Here is a 26,800-nt window from a genome sequence, read left to right as displayed (position 1 = left end):
AGCCTGGTATCCCTTTTGCCAATCACCTAATGCTAATGCCCCACCTCCCCCTCGTACCTCCTTTTTCTCCCTCTGTCCCTCTGAATATACCCCTTGCCCATCCTCTGGGTTCTCCCCCCCCCCCCCGTCTTTCTTCCCGGGCCTCCTGTCCCACGATTCTCTCGTATCCCTTTTGCCAATCACCTGTCCAGCTCTTGGCTCCATCCCTCCCCCTCCTGTCTTCTATCATTTTGGATCTCCCCCTCCCCTCCCACTTTCAAATCTCTTACTGTCTCTTCTTTCTGTTAGTCCTGACGAAGGGTCTCGGCCGAAACGTCGACTGTACCTCTTCCTGGAGATGCTGCCTGGCCTGCTGCGCTCACCAGCAACTTTTGTGTGTGTTTGAAGGAGATGAGAGCGAGTTTCCCCCGCCAGTGCACGTCCTGACACTGTAGTTGGAAGGGTGGGAAGTGGAGCAGGAGAGGTCTGGGGTGGAATTTTGTTCTACCTCCACCAACCGCGCGTTCACCAGCAGTTTTTTGTGTGTGTTGCTTGAATTTCCAGCATCTGCAGATTTCCTTGTGTCTGGGCTCGATTGAAGCAGGGTTCTGTAACGGATACCGATGTGGGGAGAAGTGCACGAGCAGGGAAGGGACACGGGCTGAGAGGATGAGAAGTCATTGTGGAGCCTGTTCAGACACCATCCACCCCCACCCCCCTTGTACAGACAATAATTTTGACTCCAGCTTTTCAGGAACGATGCACAAAGTAAATATTGTTCAGTGTTTTCCGTACAATGGTGACTGGTTCCCAGCACGCCGTCCGGAGACAGTCTCACTCCCACGCACAGCATGACGCATCAACTTACCCAGCTCAGCAAACCCTCTCCCCCACTCCCCCGTCCCAGCACAGCATACAGAACAAGCACACTCCCATGCACACCAGTCCACCCCATCATAGAAGCAACACAGTCCAAACTCTTTGTGGTGTTTTCCCCGCAGGAGACGTACTGGGAAATAGTTACTTTTCTCGGCGCCTGAATGCAGTCCAATTGATCAGAACGCAGGTATTTGGAATAACTTATATTTGGGCACTTCCTCCACACTTCCCCCTCAGTGCTCTTCTCCACATTCCTCAGTCAGGGGAATGTTACTTATGACCAGCGACAGATCTTCATCCACGTACACGATCGGGACCCAGATCGTCTTCACCGCTTTGCAGCAGTGTCTCTGCAATCCAAAGGAGACCGTCAGTCTGAGAGACAAAGCCCTGCCCTGCAGAATCCTGCTTGACACCCCGTTCTGGGTCAGGTAAGAAAATTACAGACGCACGGGACGTAATTCAAACAAGTTATGCAGTAATATGGGAGGTTTTAATTTCCCAAATATCGATTGGCATCTCCCTGGAGCAAGGGGTTTAGATGGGGTGGAGTTTTTTAGTTGTGTTCAGGAAGGTTTCTTGACACAATATGTAGATAAGCCTACAAGAGGAAAGACTGTACTTGATTTGGTATTGGGAAATGAACCTGGTCAGGTGTCAGATCTAAGTGGTAGAGCATTTTGGAGATAGTGATCATAATTCTATCTCCTTTACAATAGACCATAAGACAAAGCAGCAGAAGTCAGCCATTCGGCCCATCGAGTCTGCTCTGCCATTTTATCATGAGCTGATCCATTCTCCCATTTAGTCCCACTCCCCTGCCTTCTCACCATAACCTTTGACGCCCTGGCTACTCAGATACCTATCAATCTCTGCTTAAATACACCCAATGACTTGACCTCCACTGCCGCCCATGGCAACAAATTCCACAGATTCACCTCCTCTAAATAGCATTGGAGAGAGAAAGGAACAGACAAGTTAGAAAAGGGTTTAATTGGAGTGACTAATTATGAGGCTATCAGGCAGGAAATTGGAAGCTTAAATTGGGAACTGATGTTCAGGGGATATTTGTGTGGAATTCTGCATGGGTACGTTCCAATGAGACAGGGAAGTTATGGTAGGGTACAGGAACCATGATGTACAAAGGCTGTAATAAATCCAGTCAAGAAGAAAAGAAAAGCTTAAAAAAGGTTCAGAGTACTAGGTAATGCTAGAGATCTAGAAGATTATAAGGCTGATAGGAAGGAGCTTAAGAAGGAAATTCTTAATAAAAGAAGGAGAGCCAGAAGGGGCCATGAGAAGGCCTTGGTGGGCAGGATTAAGGAAAACCCCAAGGCATTCTACAAGTATGTGAAGAGCAAGAGGATAAGACGTGAAAGAATAGGACCTATCAAGTGTGACAGTGGGAAAGTGTATATAGAACCGGAGGAGATAGCAGAGGTAGTTAATGAATACTTTACTTCAGTATTCACTATGGAAAAGGACCTTGGCAATTGTAGTGATGACTTGCAGCAGACTGAAAAACTTGAGCATTTAGATATTAAGAAAGAGGTTGTGCTGGAGCTTTTGGAAAGCATCACGTTGGATAAGTCACCGGGACTGGATGAGATGTACCCCAAGCTACTGTAGGAGGCGAGGGAGGAGATTGCTGAGCCTCTGGCGATGATCTTTGCATCAACAATGGGGACAGGAGAGGTTCCAGAAGACTGGAGGGTTGCAGATGTTGTTCTAGATGTGATTCAAGAAAGGGAGTAGAGATTGGCCAGGAAATTATAGACCAGTGAGTCTTACTTCAGTGGTTGGTAAGTTGATGGAGAAGATCCTGAGAGGCAGGATTTATGAACATTTGGAGAGGTATAATATGATTAGGAATAGTCAGCATAGCTTTGTCAAGGGCTGGTCATGCCTAACGGGCCTGATTGAATTTTTTGAGGATGTGACTAAACACATTGATGAAGGAAGAGCAGTAGCTGTATATGATTTCAGCAATCTCTGAAATTTGTAAGGCCAGTGATGTGGGAATGGAACTGGACTCTCTGACGGTGGTGTCTGAAAAGAGGATGCTGTCCAAGTTGCATGCCATCTTGGACAATGTCTCCCATCCACTACATAATGTACTGGTTGGGCACAGGACTACATTCAGCCAGAGACTCATTCCACTGAAATGCAACACAGAGCGTCATAGGAAGACATTCCTGCCTGTGGCCATCAAACTGTACAACTCCTCCCTTGGAGGGTCAGACACCCTGAGCCAATAGGCTGGTCCTGGACTTATTTCCTGGTGTAATTTACATATTACTATTTAACTATTTATGGTTTTATTACTATTTAATTATTTATGGTGCAACTGTAACAAAAATCAATTTCCCCCAGGATCAATAAAGTATGACTATGACTATAGCAAGGCATTTGATAAGGTACCCCATGCAAGGCTTATTGAGAAAGTAAGGAGGCATGGGATTCAAAGGGACATTGCTTTGAGGATCCAGAACTGGCTTGCCCACAGAAGGCAGAGAGTGGTTGTAGACGGGTCATATTCTGCATGGAGGTCAGTGACCAGTGCCTCAGGGATCTGTTCTGGGACCCTTACTCTTCATGATTTTTATACACGACCTGGATAAGGAAGTGGAGGGATGGGTTAGTAAGTTTGCTGATGACACAAAGGTTGAAGGTGTTGTGGATACTGTGGAGGGCTGTCAGAGGTTACAGCGGGACATTGACACACACAAAAAATGCTGGTGAACACAGCAGGCCAGGCAGCATCTATAGGAAGAGGTACAGTCGACGTTTCGGGCCAAGACCCTTCGTCAGGACTTCGACTGTTCCTCTTCCTATAGATGCTGTCTAGCCTGCTGCGTTCACCAGCATTTTTTGTGTGTGTTGCTTGAACTTCCAGCATCTGAAGATTTCCTCGTGTTTAAGTGTGAGGTGGTTCATTTTGGCAGGTCAAATATGATGGCAGAATATAGTATTAATGGTAAGACTCTTGGCAGTGTGGAGGATCAGAGGGATCTTGGGGTCCGAGTTCATAGGACACTCAAAGCTGCTCCACAGGTTGTCTCTGTGTTAAGAAGGCACACGGTGCATTGGCCTGCATCAATCGTGGGATTGAGTTTAAGAGCCGAGAAGTAATGTTGCAGCTATATAGGACCCTAGTCAGACCCCACTTGGAGTACTGTGGTCAATTCTAGTCACCTCACTGCAGGAAGGATGTGGAAACCATAGAAAGGGTGCAGAGGACATTTTCAATGATGTTGCCTGGAATGGGGAGCATGCCTTATGAGAATAGGTTGAGTGAACTCGGCCTTTTCTCCTTGGAGTAAGGGAGGATGAGGGGTGACCTGATAGAGGTGTACAAGATGATGAGAGGCATTGATCATGTGGATAGTCAGAGGCTCTTTCCCAGGGCTGAAGTGGTTGCCACAAGAGGGCACAGGTTTAAGGTGCTGGGGAGTAGGTGCAGAGGAGATGTCAGGGGTAAGTTTTTTTTATGCAGAGAGTAGTGAGTGCATGGAATGGGCTGCCGGCAACGGTGGTGGAGCTTAGAAAAATAGAGGGTTATGGGTAAGCCTGGTAACTTCTAAGGTCGGGACATGTTCGGCACAATTTTGTGGGCCGAAAGGCCTGTATTGTGCTGTAGGTTTTCTATGTTTCTATACATTACAGTGCAAACTCTCAGGCACACAAGGAGATGAACAGGAGGGTGAGCCCGTGGACACACCAGTGCCTCAGGTTCTGGGATCCTGGCGCAGTGCTGCAGCCGTGGTGGCACCCGCACGCCCGGAAGCGAGTTCTGTCCTTCCATCAGGATTACTGCAAGACTTTCACATGTACATCATAAATACTCAAGAATTGATTATTTTTTGTTGGATACGCGACTGGTGCCTTTTGTTGCTGACTGTGCGTATGACGCTATTGCGTTGTCGGATCATGCGCCCACGAAACTCATACTGAAGTTTCCGGATAATATACAGAATGCATCTCAGTGGAGATTTAATGCTACGCTGCTGCATGATTCAGCATTTGTAAGTTTTATTAAAGAGCAAATTTCTCTGTTTTTTGAATTAAATACAACTGAGGGTATACCAAATTTGGTTATTTGGGATGCGATGAAATCTTTTCTTAGGGGACAGATAATCGCATATTCAGTAGCTTTAAGAAGGAAAACTAAAGCGGAACTTTTAGTGATTACTAACAGGATTAAAGAAATAGATAAAGTTTATTCAGTAACACCTAATGAAGATCTATCTGAGGAAAGGGTGGAACTTCAAACACAATATGACCTGCTTTTGACTTATCCCATTGAGCAGCAACTTTTGAAATCTAAAAGTCAATTTTATATACATGGGGATAAGTCAGGTAAACTGTTGGCTGGTCAACTTAAAGCATCTATGGCTAGAAGACAGATTTTGAAAATACGAAGAACTGATAGAACTGAAACGTCAGATTGTCAGGAAATTAATAAGGTATTTCTGGATTTTTACTCTAACCTTTATAAATCTGATTTTCCTGACAATACTACTTTTATGAATAGATTCTTGCAAAGATTGAATATACCCAAAATTTCTATTCAAGATATGAATACATTAGATGCACCTATTAAAAGAGAGGAAATAGTAAGGCTATATCCTTAGGTAAAGCTCCAGGACTGGATGGATTTACAGTAGAATTTTTAAAGACTTTTACTGAAATACTTACACCTCATTTATGCCAAATTTTCAATGACTATATCCTCTGGGACCCTTCCGAAAACTTTCTATGAGGCATCAATTTCATTAATTCCCAAAAATGAAAAAGGTTTGTCTGAATGTGCCTCTTACAGACCAATTTCCTTATTAAATGTGGGCTCTAAAATTCTTTCTAAGATTTTGGCTAACAGGCTCGAGAATATTTTACCTAAGGTTATTTCTAAGGATCAAACTGGATTTATTAAGAATGGATGCTCATATTTTAATATTCAGAGATTATTGAACATTATTCATTCCTCTCCATCAAAAGAATCTGAATGTGTCGTTTCCCTTGATGCAGAGAAAGTCTTTGATAGGGTAGAGTGGTCTTATTTATTCAAAGTTCTAGAAAGATTTAATTTTGGTCCAGGTTTTATTTCCTGGATTAAGCTGATCTACCAAGCTCCCATGGTGGCAGTTATAACTAACAATCAAAAACCTCCTTATTTTGGGCTATACAGAGATACCCAGCAGGGTCGTCCTCTTAGTCTGCTGTTATTTAGAACTTCTTGCTATTGCTCTTCGGGACTCCAACGATGTTCAAGGTATTAAGAGAGGAGATAAAGTGCATAAGGTTTCTTTGTATGCAGATGACTTGTTATTTTATATTTCAGATCCTAAGAAATCTATTCCTTCTATGTTATCTATATTTTCTGAACCTAGTAGTTTTTCTGGATATAAATTAAATTTGCACAAAAGTGAATTATTTCCTATTAATAACTACTTGGATCAATATGATCAAATTCCTTTTTATCATTGCTAAAAATAACTTTACTTATCTTGGTATTAAAATTACCAAGAATTTTAAGGACCTGTATAAATATAACTTCCTTCCATTAATTGAATACACGCAACAAATACTTTCTAAATGGTCTCCTATGACATTATCATTAATTGGTCGAATCAATGCTATTAAAATGATAACAACAGGAATTCTGCAGATGCTGGAAATTCAAGCAACATACATCAAAGTTGCTGGTGAACGCAGCAGGCCAAGCAGCATCTCTAGGAAGAGGTGCAGTCGACGTTTCAGGCCAAGACCCTTCGTCAGGACTAACTGAAGGAAGAGTGAGTAAGGGATTTGAAAGTTGGAGGGGGAGGGGGAGATCCAAAATGATAGGAGAAGACAGGAGGGGGAGGGATAGAGCCGAGAGCTGGACAGGTGATAGGCAAAAGGGGATACGAGATTAAAATGATAGTGCTACCGAAGTTCTTATTTGTATTTCAAGCAATCTCTTCCTTTGTTCCTAAACGGTTTTTTGATATAATAGACTCTAAATCCTTATCTTATGTTTGTAATAATGAAGATGTCCTAGTCATCCAGTGCGCCTAGTCCCATACCCAGCTGTCTTGACTCTTACCTTGCCACTGGATCCAGATGGGAATTGGGAAGCGAGAGTGAGGCTGATGCTGTGCAGCTCTCCCTCACTTAAATCCAAATCACGGGCTAGTCTCAACACCATCATCATCATCATCATCATCATAATGGTGTCGAGGTCTTCATCAACAACAATGGACGAACAACCAGAGACGGACATATTAGGTACATTTAAGTTGATTGGAGGTAAGTGGTGGGTGTGTGGAACATCCTGCCCGGGGTGGTGTAGAGACAGGTACATTAGGGACGTTTAAGGTGATCGGGGGTAAGTGGTGGGTGTGTGGAACGTCCTGCCAGGGGTGGTGTAGAGACAGGTACATTAGGGACGTTTAAGTTGATTGGAGGTAAGTGGTGGGTGTGTGGAACGTCCTGCCAGGGGTGGTGTAGAGACAGATACATTAGGGACATTTAAGGTGATCGGGGGTAAGTGGTGGGTGTGTGGAACGTCCTGCCAGGGGTGGTGTAGAGACAGATACATTAGGGACATTTAAGGTGATCGGGGGTAAGTGGTGGGTGTGTGGAACGTCCTGCCAGGGGTGGTGGTAGAGACAGATACATTAGGGATATTTGAGAAACTCTTAGATGGGCCCATGGATAATAGAAAAACGGAGGGTTATGTTGGACAGAAGGGTGGATTGATCTTGCATAATAGGTTAAAAGGTTGGCACGACCTTGTGGTCTGGACTGTGTGGCAGTGCTCCACTGCAAGTTCTATGTTTTAACTTTGTTTGTTTTATCTGGAAGGGGCAAGGGATAGACAGAGGAAATATTGGGCATATTTTCCCATGGCTGAGATGTCTAAAACTAGTGGGCATGTGGTGGTGGTGGGGGGAGATCAAAGGAGATGTGCAAGGCAAGTGCTTTTCCCACACACAGAGTGGTGGGTGCCGGTAATTTCTTGCCTGAGGTGCTGAAGGCTGATATAGAAACATAGAAACATAGAAAATAGGTGCAGGAGTAGGCCATTCGGCCCTTCGAGCCTGCACCGCCATTTATTACGATCATGGCTGATCATCCAACTCAGAACCGCGCCCCAGCCTTCCCTCCATACCCCCTGACCCCTGTAGCCACAAGGGCCATATCTAACTCCCTCTTAAACATAGCCAATGAACTGGCCTCAACAGTTTGCTGTGGCAGAGAATTCCACAGATTCACCACTCTCTGTGTGAAGAAGTTTTTCCTAATCTCGGTCCTAAAAGGCTTCCCCTCTATCCTCAAACTGTGACCCCTCGTTCTGGACTTCCCCAACATCGGGAACAGGATCTTATACGTTTCAATCAGATCCCCCCTCAATCTTCTAAATTCCAACGAGTACAAGCCCAGTTCATCCAGTCTTTCTTCATATGAAAGTCCTGCCATCCCAGGAATCAATCTGGTGAACCTTCTTTGTACTCCCTCTATGGCAAAGATGTCTTTCCTCAGATTAGGGGACCAAAACTGCACACAATACTCCAGGTGTGGTCTCACCAAGGCCTTGTACAACTGCAGTAGTACCTCCCTGCTCCTGTACTCGAATCCTCTCGCTATAAATGCCAGCATACCATTCGCCTTTTTCACCGCCTGCTGTACCTGCATGCCCACTTTCAATGACTGGTGTATAATGACACCCAGGTCTCGTTGCACCTCCCCTTTTCCTAATCGGCCACCATTCAGATAATAATCTGTTTTCCTATTTTTGCCACCAAAGTGGATAACTTCACATTTATCCACATTAAATTGCATCTGCCATGAGTTTGCCCACTCACCCAACCTATCCAAGTCACCCTGCATCCTCTTAGCATCCTCCTCACAGCTAACACTGCCACCCAGCTTCGTGTCATCCGCAAACTTGGAGATGCTGCATTTAATTCCCTCATCCAAGTCATTAATATATATTGTAAACAACTGGGGTCCCAGCACTGAGCCTTGCGGCACCCCACTAGTCACCGCCTGCCATTCTGAAAAGGTCCCGTTTATTCCCACTCTTTGCTTCCTGTCTGCTAACCAATTCTCCACCCACACCAATACCTTACCCCCAATACCGTGTGCTTTAAGTTTGCACACTAATCTCCTGTGTGGGACCTTGTCAAAAGCCTTTTGAAAATCCAAATATACCACATCCACTGGTTCTCCCCTATCCACTCTACTAGTTACATCCTCAAAAAATTCTATGAGATATATGTGTTATAAATGGAAAGTGGATCGAAGTGAAGGTGAAGTCTTGTCAGCAGGCATAAGAATGATTCGAGAACGGAGGGATAAGGACCATGTACGAGCAGAAAGGGTTGAGTGTCATTAACTTAATTGAGACAGCACAATACTATGGGCTGAAGGGCCAGTACTCTTACACATTCTTCAGAAGATTGTGCGTTCAATTCATGAGGATTGAGCTTACAAGCCAGCTAGCCTTTCCTCTCCAGTATAAAGGAAAGCTAGCTAATAATATTAAAGGGGATACCAAAAGTTTCTTCAAATCCATCAAGTGTAAAAGAGGTGAGAATAGATATCGGACTGCTGGAAAACGATGCTGGAGAGGTAGTATTGGGGGAGAATGAAATGATAGATGAATATTTTGCATCAATCTTCACTGTGGAAGACACTGGCAGTATGCTGGAAATTTGAGAATATCAGAGGGCAGAAGGGAGAGACAAGGAAATGACAGGTGTACTGAACAAGTATTTTGCATCAGTCTTCACTGAGGAAGGCACTGGCTGTATGCTGGAAGTTCGAGAGTGTCAGGGGGCAGAAGTGAGTGAGGTTGTCATTACTTGGGAGAAGGATCTTGGAAAACTGAAAAGTCTGAAGATAGATAAGTCACATAGAGCAATTGATCTACGCCCCGGGGTTCTGAAGGAGGTGGCTGGAGAGATTGTGGAGGCATTGGTAATGCTCTTTCAACAATCAGTGGACTCTGGCTTGGTTCTGGTGGTCTGGAAAATTGCAAAAGTCACTCCACTTTTCAAGAAGGGAGAGAGGCAGAAGAAAGGAAATTATAGGCCAATTAGACTGACTTCAGTGGTTAGAAAGGTGCACTTAGAGGCACGTGATAAAATAGGCCGTAGTTGGCATGGTTTCCTCAAGGCAAAATCTTGCCTGACAAATTGGTTGTAATTCTTTGAAGAAATAACAAGCGGGATAGACGAAGGAGAATTGACTGATGTTGTGTACTTGGATATTCTTAAGGCCTTTGACAAGTTGCCGCACATGGGCTGCTTAACAAGCTATGAGCCCATAGCTTTGCAGAAAAGATTCGAGCATGGATAAAGCAGTGGCTGATTGGCAGGAGGCAAAGAGTGGAAATAAAGGGAGCCTTTTCTGGTTGACTGCTGGCAACTAGTGGGCAGGTGATTAGGGCTGAGAGGGAATTGGATCAGCCATGATGAAATGATAGCAGACTCAATGGGCCAAATGATAAAATTCTGCTCCTATATGATAAACTTGGTTCTGATATGGGTCTCTATTGTGGACTGAGAGTGGGAAGGGGGCAGGGAGAGGGGAATCACGATTGGGGAAAGGGGAAGGGAGAGGGGAGAGAGCAGGATGCACCAGAGAGACATTTTGTAATGATCAATAAACCAATTGTTTAGAATCAAATGGCCTTCACTGGTGTCTCAGGGTTGGGTGTGTCTGCACCTGCGCCACCCATCATCCCCCCAGGTACCCCTTCTCTGCCTCCTGTCCCACACCCTCCTGCGGTGCTCCACCCTCACCATTCCCGACTTCCTTTGCTCTCACCAGATTTACAAACTCGATCTCTGCTAGAACTGTGTAAAAATTGTAGGCACCCTAGCTATGTAAGTGTGTACTGTATATAACATTGAGATTTGTTTCCTTACAGGCAGCCACAAAACAAAGTAATCTATTAAAACAAGAAGACTGTCAGGCACCCAACGTGCAGAAAAAAAGAAGAAATCGTGCAAATGAGAGGCATTGATGGTGTGGATAGCCAGAGGCTTTTTCCCAGGGCTGAAATGGCTAGCACGAGAGGGCACAGTTTTAAGGTGCTTGGAGGTCGGTACAGAGGATATGTCAGGGGTAAGTTTTTTACGCAGAGAGTGGTGAGAGTGTGGAATGGGCTGTTGGCGACAGTGGTGGAGGTGGATACGATAGGGTCTTTTAAGAGACTCTTGGATGGGTACATGGAGCTTAGAAAAATAAAGGGCTATGGGTAACGCTAGGTAATTTCTAAGGTAAGGACATGGTCGGCACAGCATTGTGGGCCGAAGGGCCTGTGTGCTGTAGGTTTTCTATGTTTCTATGAAAGCGTGGGAGTCTGAAAGGTGAGTCTGAGTTTGTGTGTGTTTCTAAGCAAGGTAGGCACCTATCTCTTGGCAAGGTGATGGCATGTGCAATGCACACATTTATTCACATAACCTGCAATTAATTATTTAAATGAACAAGAATACTTAATCAGTCAATATATGTAAGGGTTACTCAAATATTAAACACACAGCAAAGGCTCCAGGCCAAATGAGTGCACGTGGGGCTAGCTCAATGGGCAACATGAATAAGAAGGTCTGAAGGGCCTTCTCCTTGCTGTACGGCTTAAGGGCCAACTCCCGTCTCCTCTGTGCCAACCCCAGGGGCAAACAGAAGAGCTTCACAACATCTCGGGCACCAAGCTCCCTGGTTGCCCCAGGGCTGAGGGTCCTGCTGGAGGCCAATACCTACCCTGTGAGATCTGCTACTCGAGGATGATTTGTTGCGGTGACAGTTATGGGCCAATGCGTTGCGTGGGTGCCTGCAGCTGGCACAGTGCACGTATGTTATTTGCTCTGGGTACAGAATCCAGTCTTGCCAGCCTAGATCTGGAGGAAAACATCGGGTGAGTGTGGAGAGATCTTGCATCCTGCCATCCCAAAGTTCAAATGTAATTGTCATTCAACCATACATGAATACAGGCAAACAAAACTGTTACTCCGGGGCCAAGGTGCAAAACACAGCACAAAGCACATACAGTACTGTGCAAAAGTCTTAGGCACACATAGGGTGCCTAAAACTTTTGCACAGTACTGTGTTTGTCAACGTGGAGTGGAAAGCAAATTTGTAAATCTGGCGGGAGCAAAGGATGTTGGGATGGTGAGGGTGGAGCGCCGTGGGAGGGGTGTGGGACAGGTGGCAGAGAAGGAGTGTCAGGGGTGGGTGTGGCACGAGTGCAGCTGAGACACCAGCCAAGGTCACTTGATTACAAACAATTGGTTTATTGATCATTACAGAATGTCTCTCTGGTGCTTCCCGCTCCCTACCCTCTCCCTTCCCCTTTTCCCAACCATGATTCTCCTCTCCCTGTCCTCTTCCCACTCTCAGTCCACAATAGAGACCTACCTGAGAATCAGGTTTACCATCACTCACACGTCATGAAATTTGTTTTTTTTTTGTGGCAGCAGTACAGTGCAACACATAAAATTACTACAGTACCGTGTAAAAGTCTCAGGCACCCAAGCTATGTCTATATACAGTAGCTAGGGTGCACAACAGGTAAACAGACAGTCACACAAACTATATATGTAGCCCAAGTCCCTGAGTGACATATTTCTTATACATTGATGGTGCGTGGTCTTTGTTGGCAAGAAGAAGTGGGTCTCAGCAGTCCGTAGACTAACACACGCACGCACAGAATTGAGCTTGTCATTCCACTGAGCCAACACTGGGGGGCAGCACTGACAGATGGGGCCAGTCCCCGCAACCCAGCAAGGACACTGCTCTCCTGGACTGCTGCGACAGGCAAGCCCTGTAGAATGACGCCTGGTTCTCGCTCCAAGCAAGGTCACGCTGCTCACCTCCCCGATAGGCCAGTGAACAGTTATCCCACATCTGTCTCAGGGCACAAAAAGTAGAATCAAAGATCCTACCCACAGTCTCTTGCACCTTGCATCAGGCAGGAGATACAAAAGCCTGAAAGCACGTAACACCAGGCAGGCTCAAGGACAGCTTCTACTTCACTATTATAAGATTATTAAATCGTTCTCTAGGTAGCGTAGTGGTTAGCATAATGCTTTACAGTCCAGGTGACCTGGGTTCAATTCCCACTGCGTTCTCCCCGTGATTTGGTGGGTTTCCTCTGGGAGCTCTGGTTTCCTCCCACAGTCCAAAGATGTTCTGGTTGGCAGGTTAATTGGTCATTGTAAATTGTCCCATGATTCGGCTAAAGTTAAATCAGGGGATGCAGGCTGGTGGCGCAGTGGCATCAGCGCTGGACTTCGGAGCGAAGGCTCCTGAGTTCGAATCCAAGTCTGGCCACCCCTCGAGCACGCTTTCCATCTGTGCCGGGTTGAGCATTGAGCTAGCCACTCGGCCTCGTAAAAAACAAGGGTCGAGTCAGGAACGTTCATATCGTGACCTGGTTAATCTGAAAGGAGACCAGTCCTGACACTATGCGCCAGACAAGAATGGCTGACTGTCTGGTGCGACACGCGAGGAAGGAAGGGGATTGACAGCTCATCGAGGAGATTGCAGAGCTCTGATTTCAACAGGCCAAGGGTCCGAATGGCCTACTTCGCACTGTATCTCAAAAAAAAAGCTGGACTCTTGACCTGCGAGTCCACCTCGTTCTGACCTTGCACCTTATTGTCAACCTGCACTGCGCTCTCTCTGTTGCTGTTACACATCATTCTGTTCCTGATTTCCCTTGTTCTGACTCGATGAACCGTGTCATGATCTGATCTGTATGAAGACCTTTAACAGAGCCATGGATGACAGGGATATGGCGGACAATGGTCCAGGTACAGCTCAATTGGACTAGGCTGAATAACAGCTTAGCATGGACTAGAAGGGCCAAAGGGCCTGTTTCTGTTCTATGACTCAAAGGCAAGCTGGACACTGTCCATGTGTCAAGAATAAACCAATTGCGGCCCTCCAATAGTCGAGCCCAATTAGTCCAGTGGTTCTTGTGTCCTAGCTGTCTACGTCGTACACAAGCCAGGGCTTGCAATATGGAGAGCAAGCTGGCTGCCCCTCTCCATACAGTGGATGAATCCAAAGGAACGGCAGAGACCAATGCAGTCTGAGCTGCCAGGCAGCGCTGCACTGAACGTACGACTGCCTTAGGAACTCCAGCTCCGGATTTTTCCTCTGGGTTTGAGATCAGAGTTTTTCTTCTCCTCGATGAGCTGCCAACCACGGCTGACGAGCCCAAAGCGATTGGTTTTAAGACACCAGTAACCCACGTTTGCCCCTTCTCCTGTCGGTAGAAACAATCCCACTGGTATTAGCAGCTAAGCCACCCATAAAGGCCAGGAGCTGGACGGGGTTGTCGGAAGTGATTTGAGGAGCACGCAATCGGGAGCATTTAATAGGTAGTGTGAGCTTGTCCCCATTACCACCCCTGGCTATGACAACCTTAAAGAACCAGTACCAATACAAATTAGATGAGTTCTATTTGTCACATGTACATCGAAACATAGAGTGAAATGTGTTGCTTGCGTTGAATCGAAGTAGTGAGGACTTTTAGGAGCGCTGAGGGGAAACCACACGGTCACGGAGAGTGTCCAGTCTCCTCACCAGCGGTGGTGCGAATTGAATCGCACTGTAAAGTAACGTGCTAACCTCTATGCTACCGTGCTGCCCACAACACTGACTGTACCCTCACGAGATTGACACTGGTGGAGCAGTCAGACTGGCACGCTTTGTGTTGGCCCTGGCGTCGTTACAGAGGGGATCTCCTGAATGCTCTGGGCGTGTACATCTTCAGCTCTGGGATTGGACTGCAGATCTGGTTTTTTCCTCTTGGAGGGAGGGCAGGTTGAACAGAGGTTTAATGGAAGGTGGACAAGATTTCAGTGGTGGATTCTGCTTAGGGACTTGGAGGTCAGCTTGCAGATTGAGTTGGTGGTCAGGAAGGCAAATGCAACGTTAGCATTCATTTCAAGAGGTCTAGAAGACAAGATCAGGGATGTGATGCTGAGGCTTTATAAGGCACTGGTGAGGCCTCACCTTGAGTAATGAGAACAGTTTTGGGCTGCGACCCTTCATCAGGTCGTGACCTGAAACTTTGACTCTCTATTCCTCTCCATCGATGCCGCCTGACCTGCTGAGCTTCTCCAGCAGATTCTGTCTGTTGCTCTGGAGTTCCAGCATCTACAGCATCTCTTGTGTTTAAGTTTAGGAGTGGTTTGGATGTAGGGAGGTGGGGAGAGAGTGTTTCCAATGGCAGGTGGTCCAAGGGCAAGGGGGAAGGTTTAAAACTGAAAGGCGAATGGAACGAGGGGAAGTGAAGAAAATCTTTTTGACTTGGGAGCTGTGAGGGTCTGGAACTCAATGCACGAAGGGGGAGGAAGCAGAGGGTGTCAGGGCATAGGGGCAATGGTGAGAGGATAATATGCAGGACAATGAGGAGAGTGCAAGGGGATGGTATGGATGAGATTGTCCTAGTGGGAGCTAGTATTGGATCAATGGGCACAATGGTATCCACCTGCTGCAACAGTGGCCTTGGTCGAAGATTGTTTTATCCTTGAGAACCAGTTTCTTTCCTACAGTATTTATTATTGTTGTTTCATCTCTGAAGCACAGGAAAGCAAACATACAGTTGAGCAGGAATAGTTGGTGATTTTAAAAAAAAATTATTAACAAATGGTGCAGAATAGGCCCTTCCAAATAAATTTAACCCAACCCTAACCAGGGACAATTGACAATGACCCATTAACCCACTAACCAGTGTGTCTTTGAGATGTGGGAGGAAACCAGAGCACCCGGAGGAAACCCACACAGTCACGGGGAGAACACTGTCCTTACAGACAGTGGTGGGATTGAACCCGAGTCACTGATACTGTAAAACGTTGTGCTAACCACTACACTACCGTGCGATGGGAATCGAACCCGGGTCGCTGGTAGTGTTGTGCTAACCACTACACTGCATTGATGTGATTGTTTACCATAATTGTTACAGAAAATGTGTTATTTAGTTGCATTTCTTGTTTTGTTATCCACCAGTAAGTAGTCGCCTGCCTTATCAGCGTCATTTTACAGCTGATGTGCTCAGCAGCCACGGTATACCAGTGGAGACAGTCTCTGGATCCTTTGGGCAGTATATTACACAGCTTTTTCCTCTCTGCCATCAGATTTCTGAATGGACGTTGAACCCATGAACTACTTATTTTCCTCTCTCTTTTTGTGTACAGGCACTGTGTAAAAGTCTTAGACATATATGTAGCTTGGGTGCCTAAGGCTTTTGCACAGTACTGTAGTAATTTTATGTGTTGCACTGTACTGCTGTCACAAAAAAACATATTTCATGACGTGTGAGTGATGCTAAACCTGATTCTGATCTGGGTCTCTATTGCGGACTGAGAGTGGGAAGGGGGCAGGGAGAGGGGAATCATGGTTGGGAAAAGGGGAAGGGAGAGGGGAGGGAGCGGGAAGCACCAGAGAGACATTCTGTAATGATCAATAAACCAATTGTTTGCAATCAAATGACCTGACACTCCTTCTCTGCCCCCTGTCCCACACCCCTCCCACGCTGCTCTCCTCACCATTCCCAACATCCTTTGCTCCCGTCAGACTTGGAAACTCGCTCTCTGCTCCACATTGACAAATACAGTACTGTGCAAAAGTCTTAGACACCCTCACTCTGTAGATATGCCTGAGAGTTCTGCACAGTTCTATGTATTTCTTACTGTAAGTTAGTTTGTTTTTAAAATTATTCTGTATTGCAATGTCCTGCTGCTGCAAAACTAAATTTCATGACATACAGTGTGTTAGTCATATTAAACCTGACTCTGATATGGGTCTCTATTGTGGACTGAGAGTGGGAAGGGGGCAGATTAGTCATATTAAACCTGACTGATTCCACAAGACCGTAAGATACAGCCGCAGAATGAGGCCATTTGGCCCATCGACTCAGCTCCGCCATTTCATCATGGCTGATCCATTTCCTCCTCAGCCCCTGTCTCTTGCCTTCTCCCCGTATCCCTTCATGCCCTGGCCAATCAAGAATCTATCAGCCTCGATCTTGGGGTCAGAGTCCATAGGATGCTCAAAGCAGCTACGCAGGTCGACTCTGTGGTTAAGAAGGCATATGGTGTATTGGCCTTCATCAGTCGTGGGATTGAGTTTAAGAGCCGAGAGGTAATGTTGCAGCTATATAGGAGCCTGGTCAGACCCTACTTGGAGTACTGTGCTCATTTCTGGTCACCTCACTACAGGAAGGACGTAGAAACCATAGAAAAGGTGCAGAGGAGATTTAGACCATAGGACAAAAGAGCAGAAGTAGGCCATTCGGCCCATCGAGTCTGCTCCGCCATTTTATCATGAGCTGATCCATTTTCTCCTATTTAGTCCCACTCCCCCGCCTTCTCACCATAACCTTTGATGCCCTGGCTACTCAGATACCTATCAATCTCTGCCTTAAATAAGCCCAATGACTTGGCCTCCACTGCTGCCCGTGGCAACAAATTCCATAGATTCACCACCCTCTGACTAAAAAAATTTCTTCGCATTTCTGTTCTGAATGGGCGCCCTTCAATCCTTAAGTCATGCCCTCTCGTACTAGACTCCCCCATCATGGGAAACAACTTTGCCACATCCACTCTGTCCATGCCTTTTAACATTCAAAATGTTTCTATGAGGTCTCCCCTCATTCTTCTAAACTCCAAGGAATACAGTCCAAGAGCGGACAAACGTTCCTCATATGTTAACCCTCTCGTTCCCGGAATCATTCCAGTGAATCTTCTCTGTACCGTCTCCAACGTCAGCACATCCTTTCTTAAATAAGGAGACCAAAACTGCCCACAGTACTCCAAGTGAGGTCTCACCAGCGCCTTATATAGCCTCAACATCACATCCCTGCTCCTATACTCTATTCCTCGAGAAATGAATGCCAACATTGCATTCACCTTCTTCACTACTGACTCAACCTGGAGGTTAACTTTAAGGGTATCCTGTACGAGGACTCCCAAGTCCCGTTGCATCTCAGAACTTTGAATTCTTTCCCATTTAAACAATAGTCCGCCTGTTTATTTCTTCTGCCAAAGTGCATAACCATACACTTTCCAACATTGTACTTCATTTGCCGCTTCTCTGCCCATTCTTCCAATCTATCCAAGTCTCTCTGCAGACTCTCCGTTTCCTCAGCACTACCGGCCCCTCCACCTATCTTCGTATCGTCAGCAAACTTAGCCACAAAGCCATCTATTCCATAATCAAAATCGTTGATGTACAATGTAAAAAGAAGCAACCCCAACACTGATCCCTGTGGAACACCACTAGTAACCAGCAGCCAACCAGAATAGGATCCCTTTATTCCCACTCTCTGTTTCCTGCCAATCAGCCAACGCTCTATCCACGTATGAACTTTCCCGTAACTCCATGGGCTCTTATATTGTTAAATAGCCTCATGTGTGGCACCTTGTCAAAGGCCTTCTGAGAATCCAAATATACAACATCCACTGCATCTCCCTTGTCTAGCCTACTGGTAATTTCCTCAAAAAATTGTAATAGGTTTGTCAGGCAGGATTTTCCTTTAAGGAATCCATGCTGAGTTCTGCCTATCTTGTCATATGCCTCCAGGTACTCTGTAACCTCATCCTTGACAATCGACTCCAACAACTTCCCAACCACCGATGTCAAGCTAACAGGTCTATAATTTCCTTTTTGCTTCCTTGCCCCCTTCTTAAATAGCGGAGTGACATTTGCAATCTTCCAGTCTTCCGGAACCATGCCAGAATCTATCGACTTTTGAAAGATCATTGCTAATGCCTCCGCAATCTCCATAGCTACTTCCTTCAGAACACGAGGGTGCATTCCATCTGGTCCAGGAGATTTATCTACCTTTAGCCTATTCAACTTCCTGAGTACTTTCTCTGTCGTAATTGTGACTGCGCACACCTCTCTTCCCTGCCACCCTTGAGTGTCCGGTATACTGCTGATGTCTTCCTCAGTGAAGACTGATGCAAAATACTCGTTCAGTTCCTCTGCCATCTCCTTATCTCCCATTACAATTTCTCCAGCATGATATTCTATCGGTCCTATATCTACTCTCACCTGTCGTTTACTCTTTATATACTTGAAAAAGCTTTTAGTATCCTCTTTGATATTATTTGCTAGCTTCCTTTCATAGTTAATCTTTTCTCTCTTAATGACCTTCTTGGTTTCCTTTTGTAAGGTTTTAAAAACTTCCCAATACTCTGTCTTCCCACTAATTTTTGCTTCCTTGTATGCCCTCTCCTTTGCTTTAACTTTGGCTTTGACTTCTCTTGTCAACCACAGTTGCATCCTTTTTCCACTCGAAAATTTCTTCTTTTTTGGAATATACCTGTCTTGCACATTCCTCATTTCTTGCATAAACTCCAGCCACTGCTGCTCTGCCGTCTTTCCCGCCAGTGTCCCTTTCCAGTCAACTTTGGCCAGTTCTTCTCTCACGCCACTGTAATTTCCTTTACTCCACTGAAATACCGACACATCAGATTTCGGCTTCTCTTTTTCTAATTTCACAGTGAACTCAATCATGTTATGATCACTGCCTCCTAAGGGTTCCTTCACCTGAATCTCTCTAATCACCTCCAGTTCATTACACAATACCCAATCCAGTACAGCCGATCCCCTAGTGGGCTCAACAACAAGCTGTTCTAAAAAGCCATCTCGCAGACATTCTACAAATTCTCTCTCTTGAGTGCTGACCTGATTTTCCCAATCCACTCGCATGTTAAAATCCCCCACAATTCTCATAACACTGCCCTTCTGACAAGCCTTTTCTATTTCCAGTTGTAATTTGTAGTCCACATCCCTGCAGCTGTTTGGAGGCCTATAAATAACTGCCATCAGGGTCCTTTACCAATAAAGCCACACCTCCCCCTCTGCCTACCTTCCCATCCTTCCGATACACCGTGTATCCTTGGACGTTCAGCTACCAGAGACATGCATCCTTTCGCCAAGTCTCAGTGATGGCCACAATATCATACCTGCCGATCTGTAGCTGTACAACAAGATCATCCACCTTATTCCTTATGCTGCGTGCATTTAAGTACAACACCTTAAGACCAGTATTTGATACTTTTTGCTTTGATTTCACTGCAACTTTATTGCACTGCAACTCATCCCAATGGCTACAAATTTACAATGATGTTGCCTAGATTGGGGAGCATGCCTTATGAGAATAGGTTGAGTGAACTCGGCCTTTTCTCCTTGGAGCGACAGAGGATGAGAGGTGACCTGATAGAAGTGTATAAGATAATGAGAGGCATTGATCATGTGGATAGTCAGAGGGTTCAAATGGCTAACACAAGAGGGCACAGTTTTAAAGTGTTTGGAAGTAGGTACGGAGGAGATAGAAACCATAGAAACCATAGAACCCGCATTTACCACCTCGTCTGGCAGCTCATTCCATACTCCCACCACTCTCTGTGTGAAGAAGCCCCCCCTAATGTTCCCTTTAAACTTTTCCCCCCTCACCCTTAACCCATGTCCTCTGGTTTTTTTCTCCCCTTGCCTCAGTGGAAAAAGCCTGCTTGCATTCACTCTATCTATACCCATCATAATTTTATATACCTCTATCAAATCTCCCCTCATTCTTCTACGCTGCAGGGAATAAAGTCCTAACCTATTCAACCTTTCTCTGTAACTGAGTTTCTCAAGTCCCGGCAACATCCTTGTAAACCTTCTCTGCACTCTTTCAACCTTATTTATATCCTTCCTGTAATTTGGTGACCAAAACTGAACACGATATTCCAGATTCGGCCTCACCAATGCCTTATACAACCTCATCATAACATTCCAGCTCTTATACTCAATACTTTGATTAATAAAGGTCAATGTACCAAAAGCTCTCTTTACGACCCTATCTACCTGTGACGCCACTTTTAGGGAGTTTTGTATCTGTATTCCCAGATCCCTCTGTTCCACTGCACTCCTCAGTGCCTTACCATTAACCCTGTATGTTCTACCTTGGTTTGTCCTTCTAACGTGCAATACCTCACACTTGTCTGTATTAAACTCCATCTGCCATTTTTCAGCCCATTTTTCCAGCTGGTCCAAGTCCCTCTGCAGGCTCTGAAAACCTTCCTCACTGTCTACTACACCTCCAATCTTTGTATCATCAGCAAATTTGCTGATCCAATTTACCACATTATCATCCAGATCATTGATATAGATGACAGATAACAATGGACCCAGCACTGATCCCTGTGGCACACCACTAGTCACAGGCCTCCACTCTAAGAAGCAATTCTCTACTACCACTCTTTGGCTTCTTCCATTGAGCCAATGTCTAATCCAATTTACCACCTCTCCATGTATACCTAGTGACTAAATTTTCCTAACTAACCTCCCATGCAGGACCTTGTCAAAGGCCTTACTGATGTCCATGTAGACAATATCCACTGCCTTCCCTTCATCCACTTTCCTGGTAACCTCATCGAAAAACTCCAATAGATTGGTCAAACATGACCTACCAAGCACAAAGCCATGTTGACTCTCCCTGTCAAGGATGTCAGGGGTAAGTATTTTCCGCAGAATGTGGTGAGTGCGTGGAATGGGCTGCCAGTGGAGGTGTAAACGATAGGGTCTTTTAAGGGGCTCCTGGACAGGTACGTGGAGTTTAGAAAAATAGAGGGCTATGGGTAACCTGAGGTAATTTCTAAGGTAAGGAAATGTTCAGCACAGCATTGTGGGCAGAAGAGCCTGTATTGCACTGTAGGTTTTCTATGTTTCTATGCTAAAAGTTAACTTCAAACCCTTTGCCTCCCCAGTTACTGAGATTTCCGTTTTTGTGATTCCGGCATCTTCTCCTGGTGGGAGGTTGCAGGGAATGGGCAGCTGCATGGTAGGAAGACCCTTTGGTCCATACTGACCAGGATATACATTGCCGTTATCCCACTATCCCGCTAACCTGTAAATAACGTGCCTGGTCAACCCTCTCCCTGCCTCTGCCCCTCAGGATTTTATCTGCCTCTGTGAGTTGCTCTCAGTAAACAACCCATCATAGAATAAAGTCCAGCCAGTCTGACCTCTCTCGCTATCTCAGTCCCTCAAATGATAAGACTATGAGACATTGGACCAAAATCAGGTCATTCAACTCCTGGCTGAAGAAATTCCTCCTTGTCTCTGTTCAAAATGTACACTCCTCTATTTTGAGGCTGTGCCCACTGGTCCTGGACTCCCCCACTACAGTAAACATCCTCTCCATATCTACTCTATCTGTGCCCTCTGGTCCTAGACTCACCCACTATAGAAAACATCCTCTCCACCTCCACTCTATCTGTGCCCTCTGGTCCTAGACTCCCCAACCAAAGGAAACAGCCTCTCTGCATCCACTCTATTGAGGTCTTTCACCATTTGGCACGTTTCAATGCGACCCCCGCCGACCCCCGGCTCATTCTTCTCAATTGCAGTGAGTACAAGCCCCCAGGCATCAAACAGTTCATGACAATCCCTTCAATCGAGCAATCCTTTTCGTGAATCTCCTTTGAACCCTCTCCAATGTCGGCACATCCTTTCTTAGATAAAGGGCCCAATATTCCAAGTGAGGCTTCACCAGTGCCTAATAAAGCCTCAGCATCACATCCTTCCTTTCATATTCTCGTCATTGAAATTAATACTTCCTCACCAAAGACTCAACCTGCAAATTAACCTTTAGGGAATCCCGCACAAGGACTCCCAAGTCTCTTTGCACCTCCGATTTTTGAATTTTCTCCCCGTTTAGAAAATAGTCTATACCTTTATTTCTTCTACTAAGGTGCATGACCATGACATAACACTGTATTCTGTTTGCCACTTCTTTGTCCAATCTCCCAATCTGTCTAAGTCCTTCTGCAGCTTCCTGCTTCCCCAAGACTACTTGTCCCTCCACCTATCATCCGCAAACCTGGCCATAAAGCCATCAATTACACCATCCAAAGTATTAACATAAAATGTAAAAAGAAGTGGTCCCAACACCGACCTCTGCAGAACAACACTAGTCACTGGCAGCCAATCAGAATCCTGGCAATATCCTTGTAGATTTTATTTTTCACTCTCTCCAGCTGGTCCATCCTATTACAGGGAGACCAAAATGAAATTTAATACTCTATGTGTATTGCCTCACCAATGTCTTCAGAATCACAAGGTAATCCCTCAATGTCTCTATTCAGTTGGAGGCTCAAGTTTACTGCCATCTGACTGTACTTATATATAACTGAATGAAACAACATTCCTCCGGACTACAGGGCACCTACAACACACTTATCACACACTCAATGTTTCCTCTTTTTTTTTACGGCTGTGTGGACCAACCACTGATCTGAGGAGGAGATTTTTACACAGCCTGAAAACTGCACAGCATTTTAAATCCGCAAACAACAGGAATTCTGCAGATGCTGGAAATTCAAGCAACACACATCAAAGTTGCTGGCGAACGCAGCAGGCCAGGCAGCATCTCTAGGAAGAGGTACAGTCGACATTTCAGGCCGAGACCCTTCGTCAGGACTAACTGAAGGAAGAGTTAGTAAGAGATTTGAAAGTTGGAGGGGGAGGGGGAGATCCAAAATAATAGGAGAAGACAGGAGGGGGAGGGATGGAGCCAAGAGCTGGACAGGTGATTGGCAAAAGGGATATGAGAGGATCATGGAACAGGAGGTCCGGGAAGAAAGACAAACGGGGGACGGGGGAACCCAGAGGATGGGCAAGGGGTATATTCAGAGGGACAGAGGGAGAAAAAGGAGAGTGAGAGAAAGAGGTGGGGCATTAGCGGAAGTTAGAGAAGTCAATGTCCGTGCCATCAGGTTGGAGGCCACCCAGACGGAATATAAGGTGTTGTTCCTCCAACCTGAGTGTGGCTTCATCTTTACAGTAGAGGAGGCCGTGGATAGACATGTCAGAACGGGAATGGGATGTGGAATTAAAATGTGTGGCCACTGGGAGATCCTGCTTTCTCTGGCGGACGGAGCGTAAGTGTTCAGCAAAGCGGTCTCCCAGTCTGCGTCGGGTCTCGCCAATATATAGAAGGCCACATCGGGAGTACCGGACGCAGTATATCACCCCAGTCGACTCGCAGGTGAAGTGTCACCTCACCTGGAAGGACTGTTTGGGGCCCTGAATGGTGGTAAGGGAGGAAGTGTAAGGGCATGTGTAGCACTTGTTCCGCTTACAAGGATAAGTGCCAGGAGGGAGATCAGTGGCGAGGGATGGGGGGGACGAATGGACAAGGGAGTCGCGTAGGGATGTCCAGTCCCTATATACTTCCATCCCCCATCAGGAAGGTCTCAAAGCTCTACGCTTCTTTTTGGATTCCAGACTTAATCAGTTCCCCTCAACCACCACTCTGCTCCGTCTAGCGGTATTACTCCTTACACTTAATAATTTCTCCTTTGGCTCCTCCCACTTCCTCCAAACTAAAGATGTAGCTATGGGCACCCGTATGGGTCCTAGCTATGCCTGCCTTTTTGTTGGCTTTGTGGAGCAATCTATGTTCCGTGCCTATTCTGGTATCTGTCCTCCACTTTTCCTTCGCTACATCGATGACTACATTGGCGCTGCTTCCTGCACGCATGCAGAGCTCGTTGACTTTATTAACTTTGCCTCCAACTTTCACCCTGCCCTCAAGTTTACCTGGTCCATTTCCGACACCTCCCTCCCCTTTCTAGATCTTTCTGTCTCTGTCTCTGGAGAAAGCTTATCCACTGATGTCTACTATAAGCCTACTGACTCTCACAGTTATCTGGACTATTCCTTTTCTCACCCTGTCTCTTGCAAAAATGCCATCCCCTTCTCGCAATTCCTCCGTCTCTGCCGCATCTGCTCTCAGGATGAGGCTTTTCATTCTAGGACAAGGGAGATATCCTCCTTTTTTAAAGAAAGGGGCTTCCCTTCCTCCACTATCAACTCTGCTCTCAAACGCATCTCCCCCCATTTCACGTACATCTGCTCTCACTCCATCCTCCTGCCACCCCACTAGTAATAGGGTTCCCCTGGTCCTCACCTACCACCCCACCAGCCTCCGGGTCCAACATCTTATTCTCCGTAACATCCGCCACCTCCAATGGGATCCCACCACGAAGCACATCTTTCCCTCCACCCCCCCCCCGCTTTCCGCAGGGATCACTCCCTACGCGACTTCCTTGTCCATTCGTCCCCCCCATCCCTCCCCACTGATCTCCCTCCTGGCACTTATCCATGTAAGCGGAACAAGTGCTACACATGCCCTTACACTTCCTCCCTTACCACCATTCAGGGCCCCAAACAGTCCTTCCATGTGAGGCGATACTTCACCTGTGAGTCGACTGGGGTGATATACTGCGTCCGGTGCTCCCGATGTGGCCTTTTATATATTGGCGAGACCCGACGCAGACTGGGAGACCGCTTTGCTGAACACCTACGCTCTGTCTGCCAGAGAAAGCAGGATCTCCCAGTGGCCACACATTTTAATTCCACGTCCCATTCCCATTCTGACATGTCTATCCACGGCCTCCTCTACTGTAAAGATGAAGCCACACTCAGGTTGGAGGAACAACACCTTATATTCCGTCTGGGTAGCCTCCAACCTGATGGCATGAACATTGACTTCTCAAACTTCCACTAATGCCACACTACCCCCTCGTACCCCATCCGTTATTTATTTATATACACACATTCTTTCTCTTTTTCTCTCTCTCCTTTTTCTCCCTCTGTCCCTCTGACTATACCCCTTGCCCATCCTCTGGGTTTTTCCCCCCTTCCCCTTTTTCCTTCTCCCTGGGCCTCCTGTCCCATGATCCTCTCATAACCCCTCTTGCCAATCACCTGTCCATCTCTTGGCTCCATCCCTCCCCATCCTGTCTTCTCCTATCATTTTCGATCTCCCCCTCCCCCTCCAACATTCAAATCCCTTACTAACTCTTCCTTCAGTTAGTCCTGACGAAGGGTCTCGGCCTGAAATGTCGACTGTACCTCTTCCTAGAGATGCTGCCTGGCCTGCTGCGTTCACCAGCAACTTTGATGTGTGTTGCCAGCATTTTAAATGTTTTTTTTTGTAATGTGCAAACTATGAATATTTAGAATGAAAATTGAAAAGTCACATATTTTTGATTTAGGGGCTGTGACCTCTAGTGCTTGACTCCCCCACTATAGAAAGCATCCTCTCCACACCCACCCTATCTGTGTCCTCTGGTCCGAGACTCCCCCACTATAGGAAACATCCTCTCCACACCCACCCTATCTGTGTCCTCTGGTCCTAGACTCCCCCACTATAGAAAGCATCCTCTCCACACCCACCCTATCTGTGTCCTCTGGTCCTAGGCTCCCCAACTATAGGAAACATCCTCTCCACACCCACTCTATTTGTGCCGTCTGGTCCTTGACTCCCCCATTATAGGAAACATCCTCTCCACATCCACTCTATCTGTGTCCTCTGGTCCTAGACTCCCCCACTATAGGAAACATCCTCTCCACATCCACTCTATCTGTGCCCTCTGGTCCAAGACTCCCACACTATAGGAAACATCCTCTCCACATCCACTCCATCTGTGCCGTCTGGTCCTTGACTCCCCCATTATAGGAAACATCCTCTCCACATCCACTCTATCTGTGTCCTCTGGTCCTAGACTCCCTGACTATAGGAAACATCCTCTCCATCATTCACTCTGTCTGTGCCCTCTGGTCCTAGACTCCCCCACTATAGGAAACATCCTCTCCACATCCATTCTATCTGTGCCCTCTGGTCCAAGACTCCCCCACTATAGGAAACATCCTCTCCACATCCATTCTATCTGTGCCCTCGGGTCCAAGACTCCCCCACTATAGGAAACATCCTCTCCACATCCACTCTATCTGTGTCCTCTGGTCCTAGACTCCCTCACTATAGGAAACATCCTCTCCACATCCACTCTATCTGTGTCCTCTGGTCCAAGACTCCCACACCAAAGGAAACATCCTCTGCACATCCACTCTATAAGCATATAATGAAATACTGTACAAC

The 26,800-nt window shown here is 46.2% G+C and overlaps 1 protein-coding gene across 1 annotated transcript in view; it reads right to left on the bottom strand.

Annotated features, from left to right (window-relative positions):
• Nucleotides 1-715: 715 nt before the first annotated feature.
• The window catches only part of gsdf (gonadal somatic cell derived factor), a 55,764-nt gene continuing 29,679 nt past the window's right edge, over nt 716-26,800 (bottom strand). Inside the window, exons 4-5 of the mRNA XM_063036145.1 lie at nt 11,614-11,750; nt 716-1,208 (exon numbers count right to left, since the gene is read on the bottom strand). Coding sequence (XP_062892215.1) covers nt 1,092-1,208; nt 11,614-11,750 — 254 coding nt within the window. The 3' untranslated portion in view covers nt 716-1,091. The remainder of the gene's footprint in view (nt 1,209-11,613; nt 11,751-26,800) is intronic.

This window comes from Mobula hypostoma, chromosome 30 (genome assembly GCF_963921235.1).
Source record: "Mobula hypostoma chromosome 30, sMobHyp1.1, whole genome shotgun sequence".
Classification (NCBI taxonomy): Eukaryota; Metazoa; Chordata; class Chondrichthyes; order Myliobatiformes; family Myliobatidae; genus Mobula; species Mobula hypostoma.
Note: the sequence above shows the minus strand (reverse complement) of the source record. Positions and strands in the feature narration are given on the sequence as shown.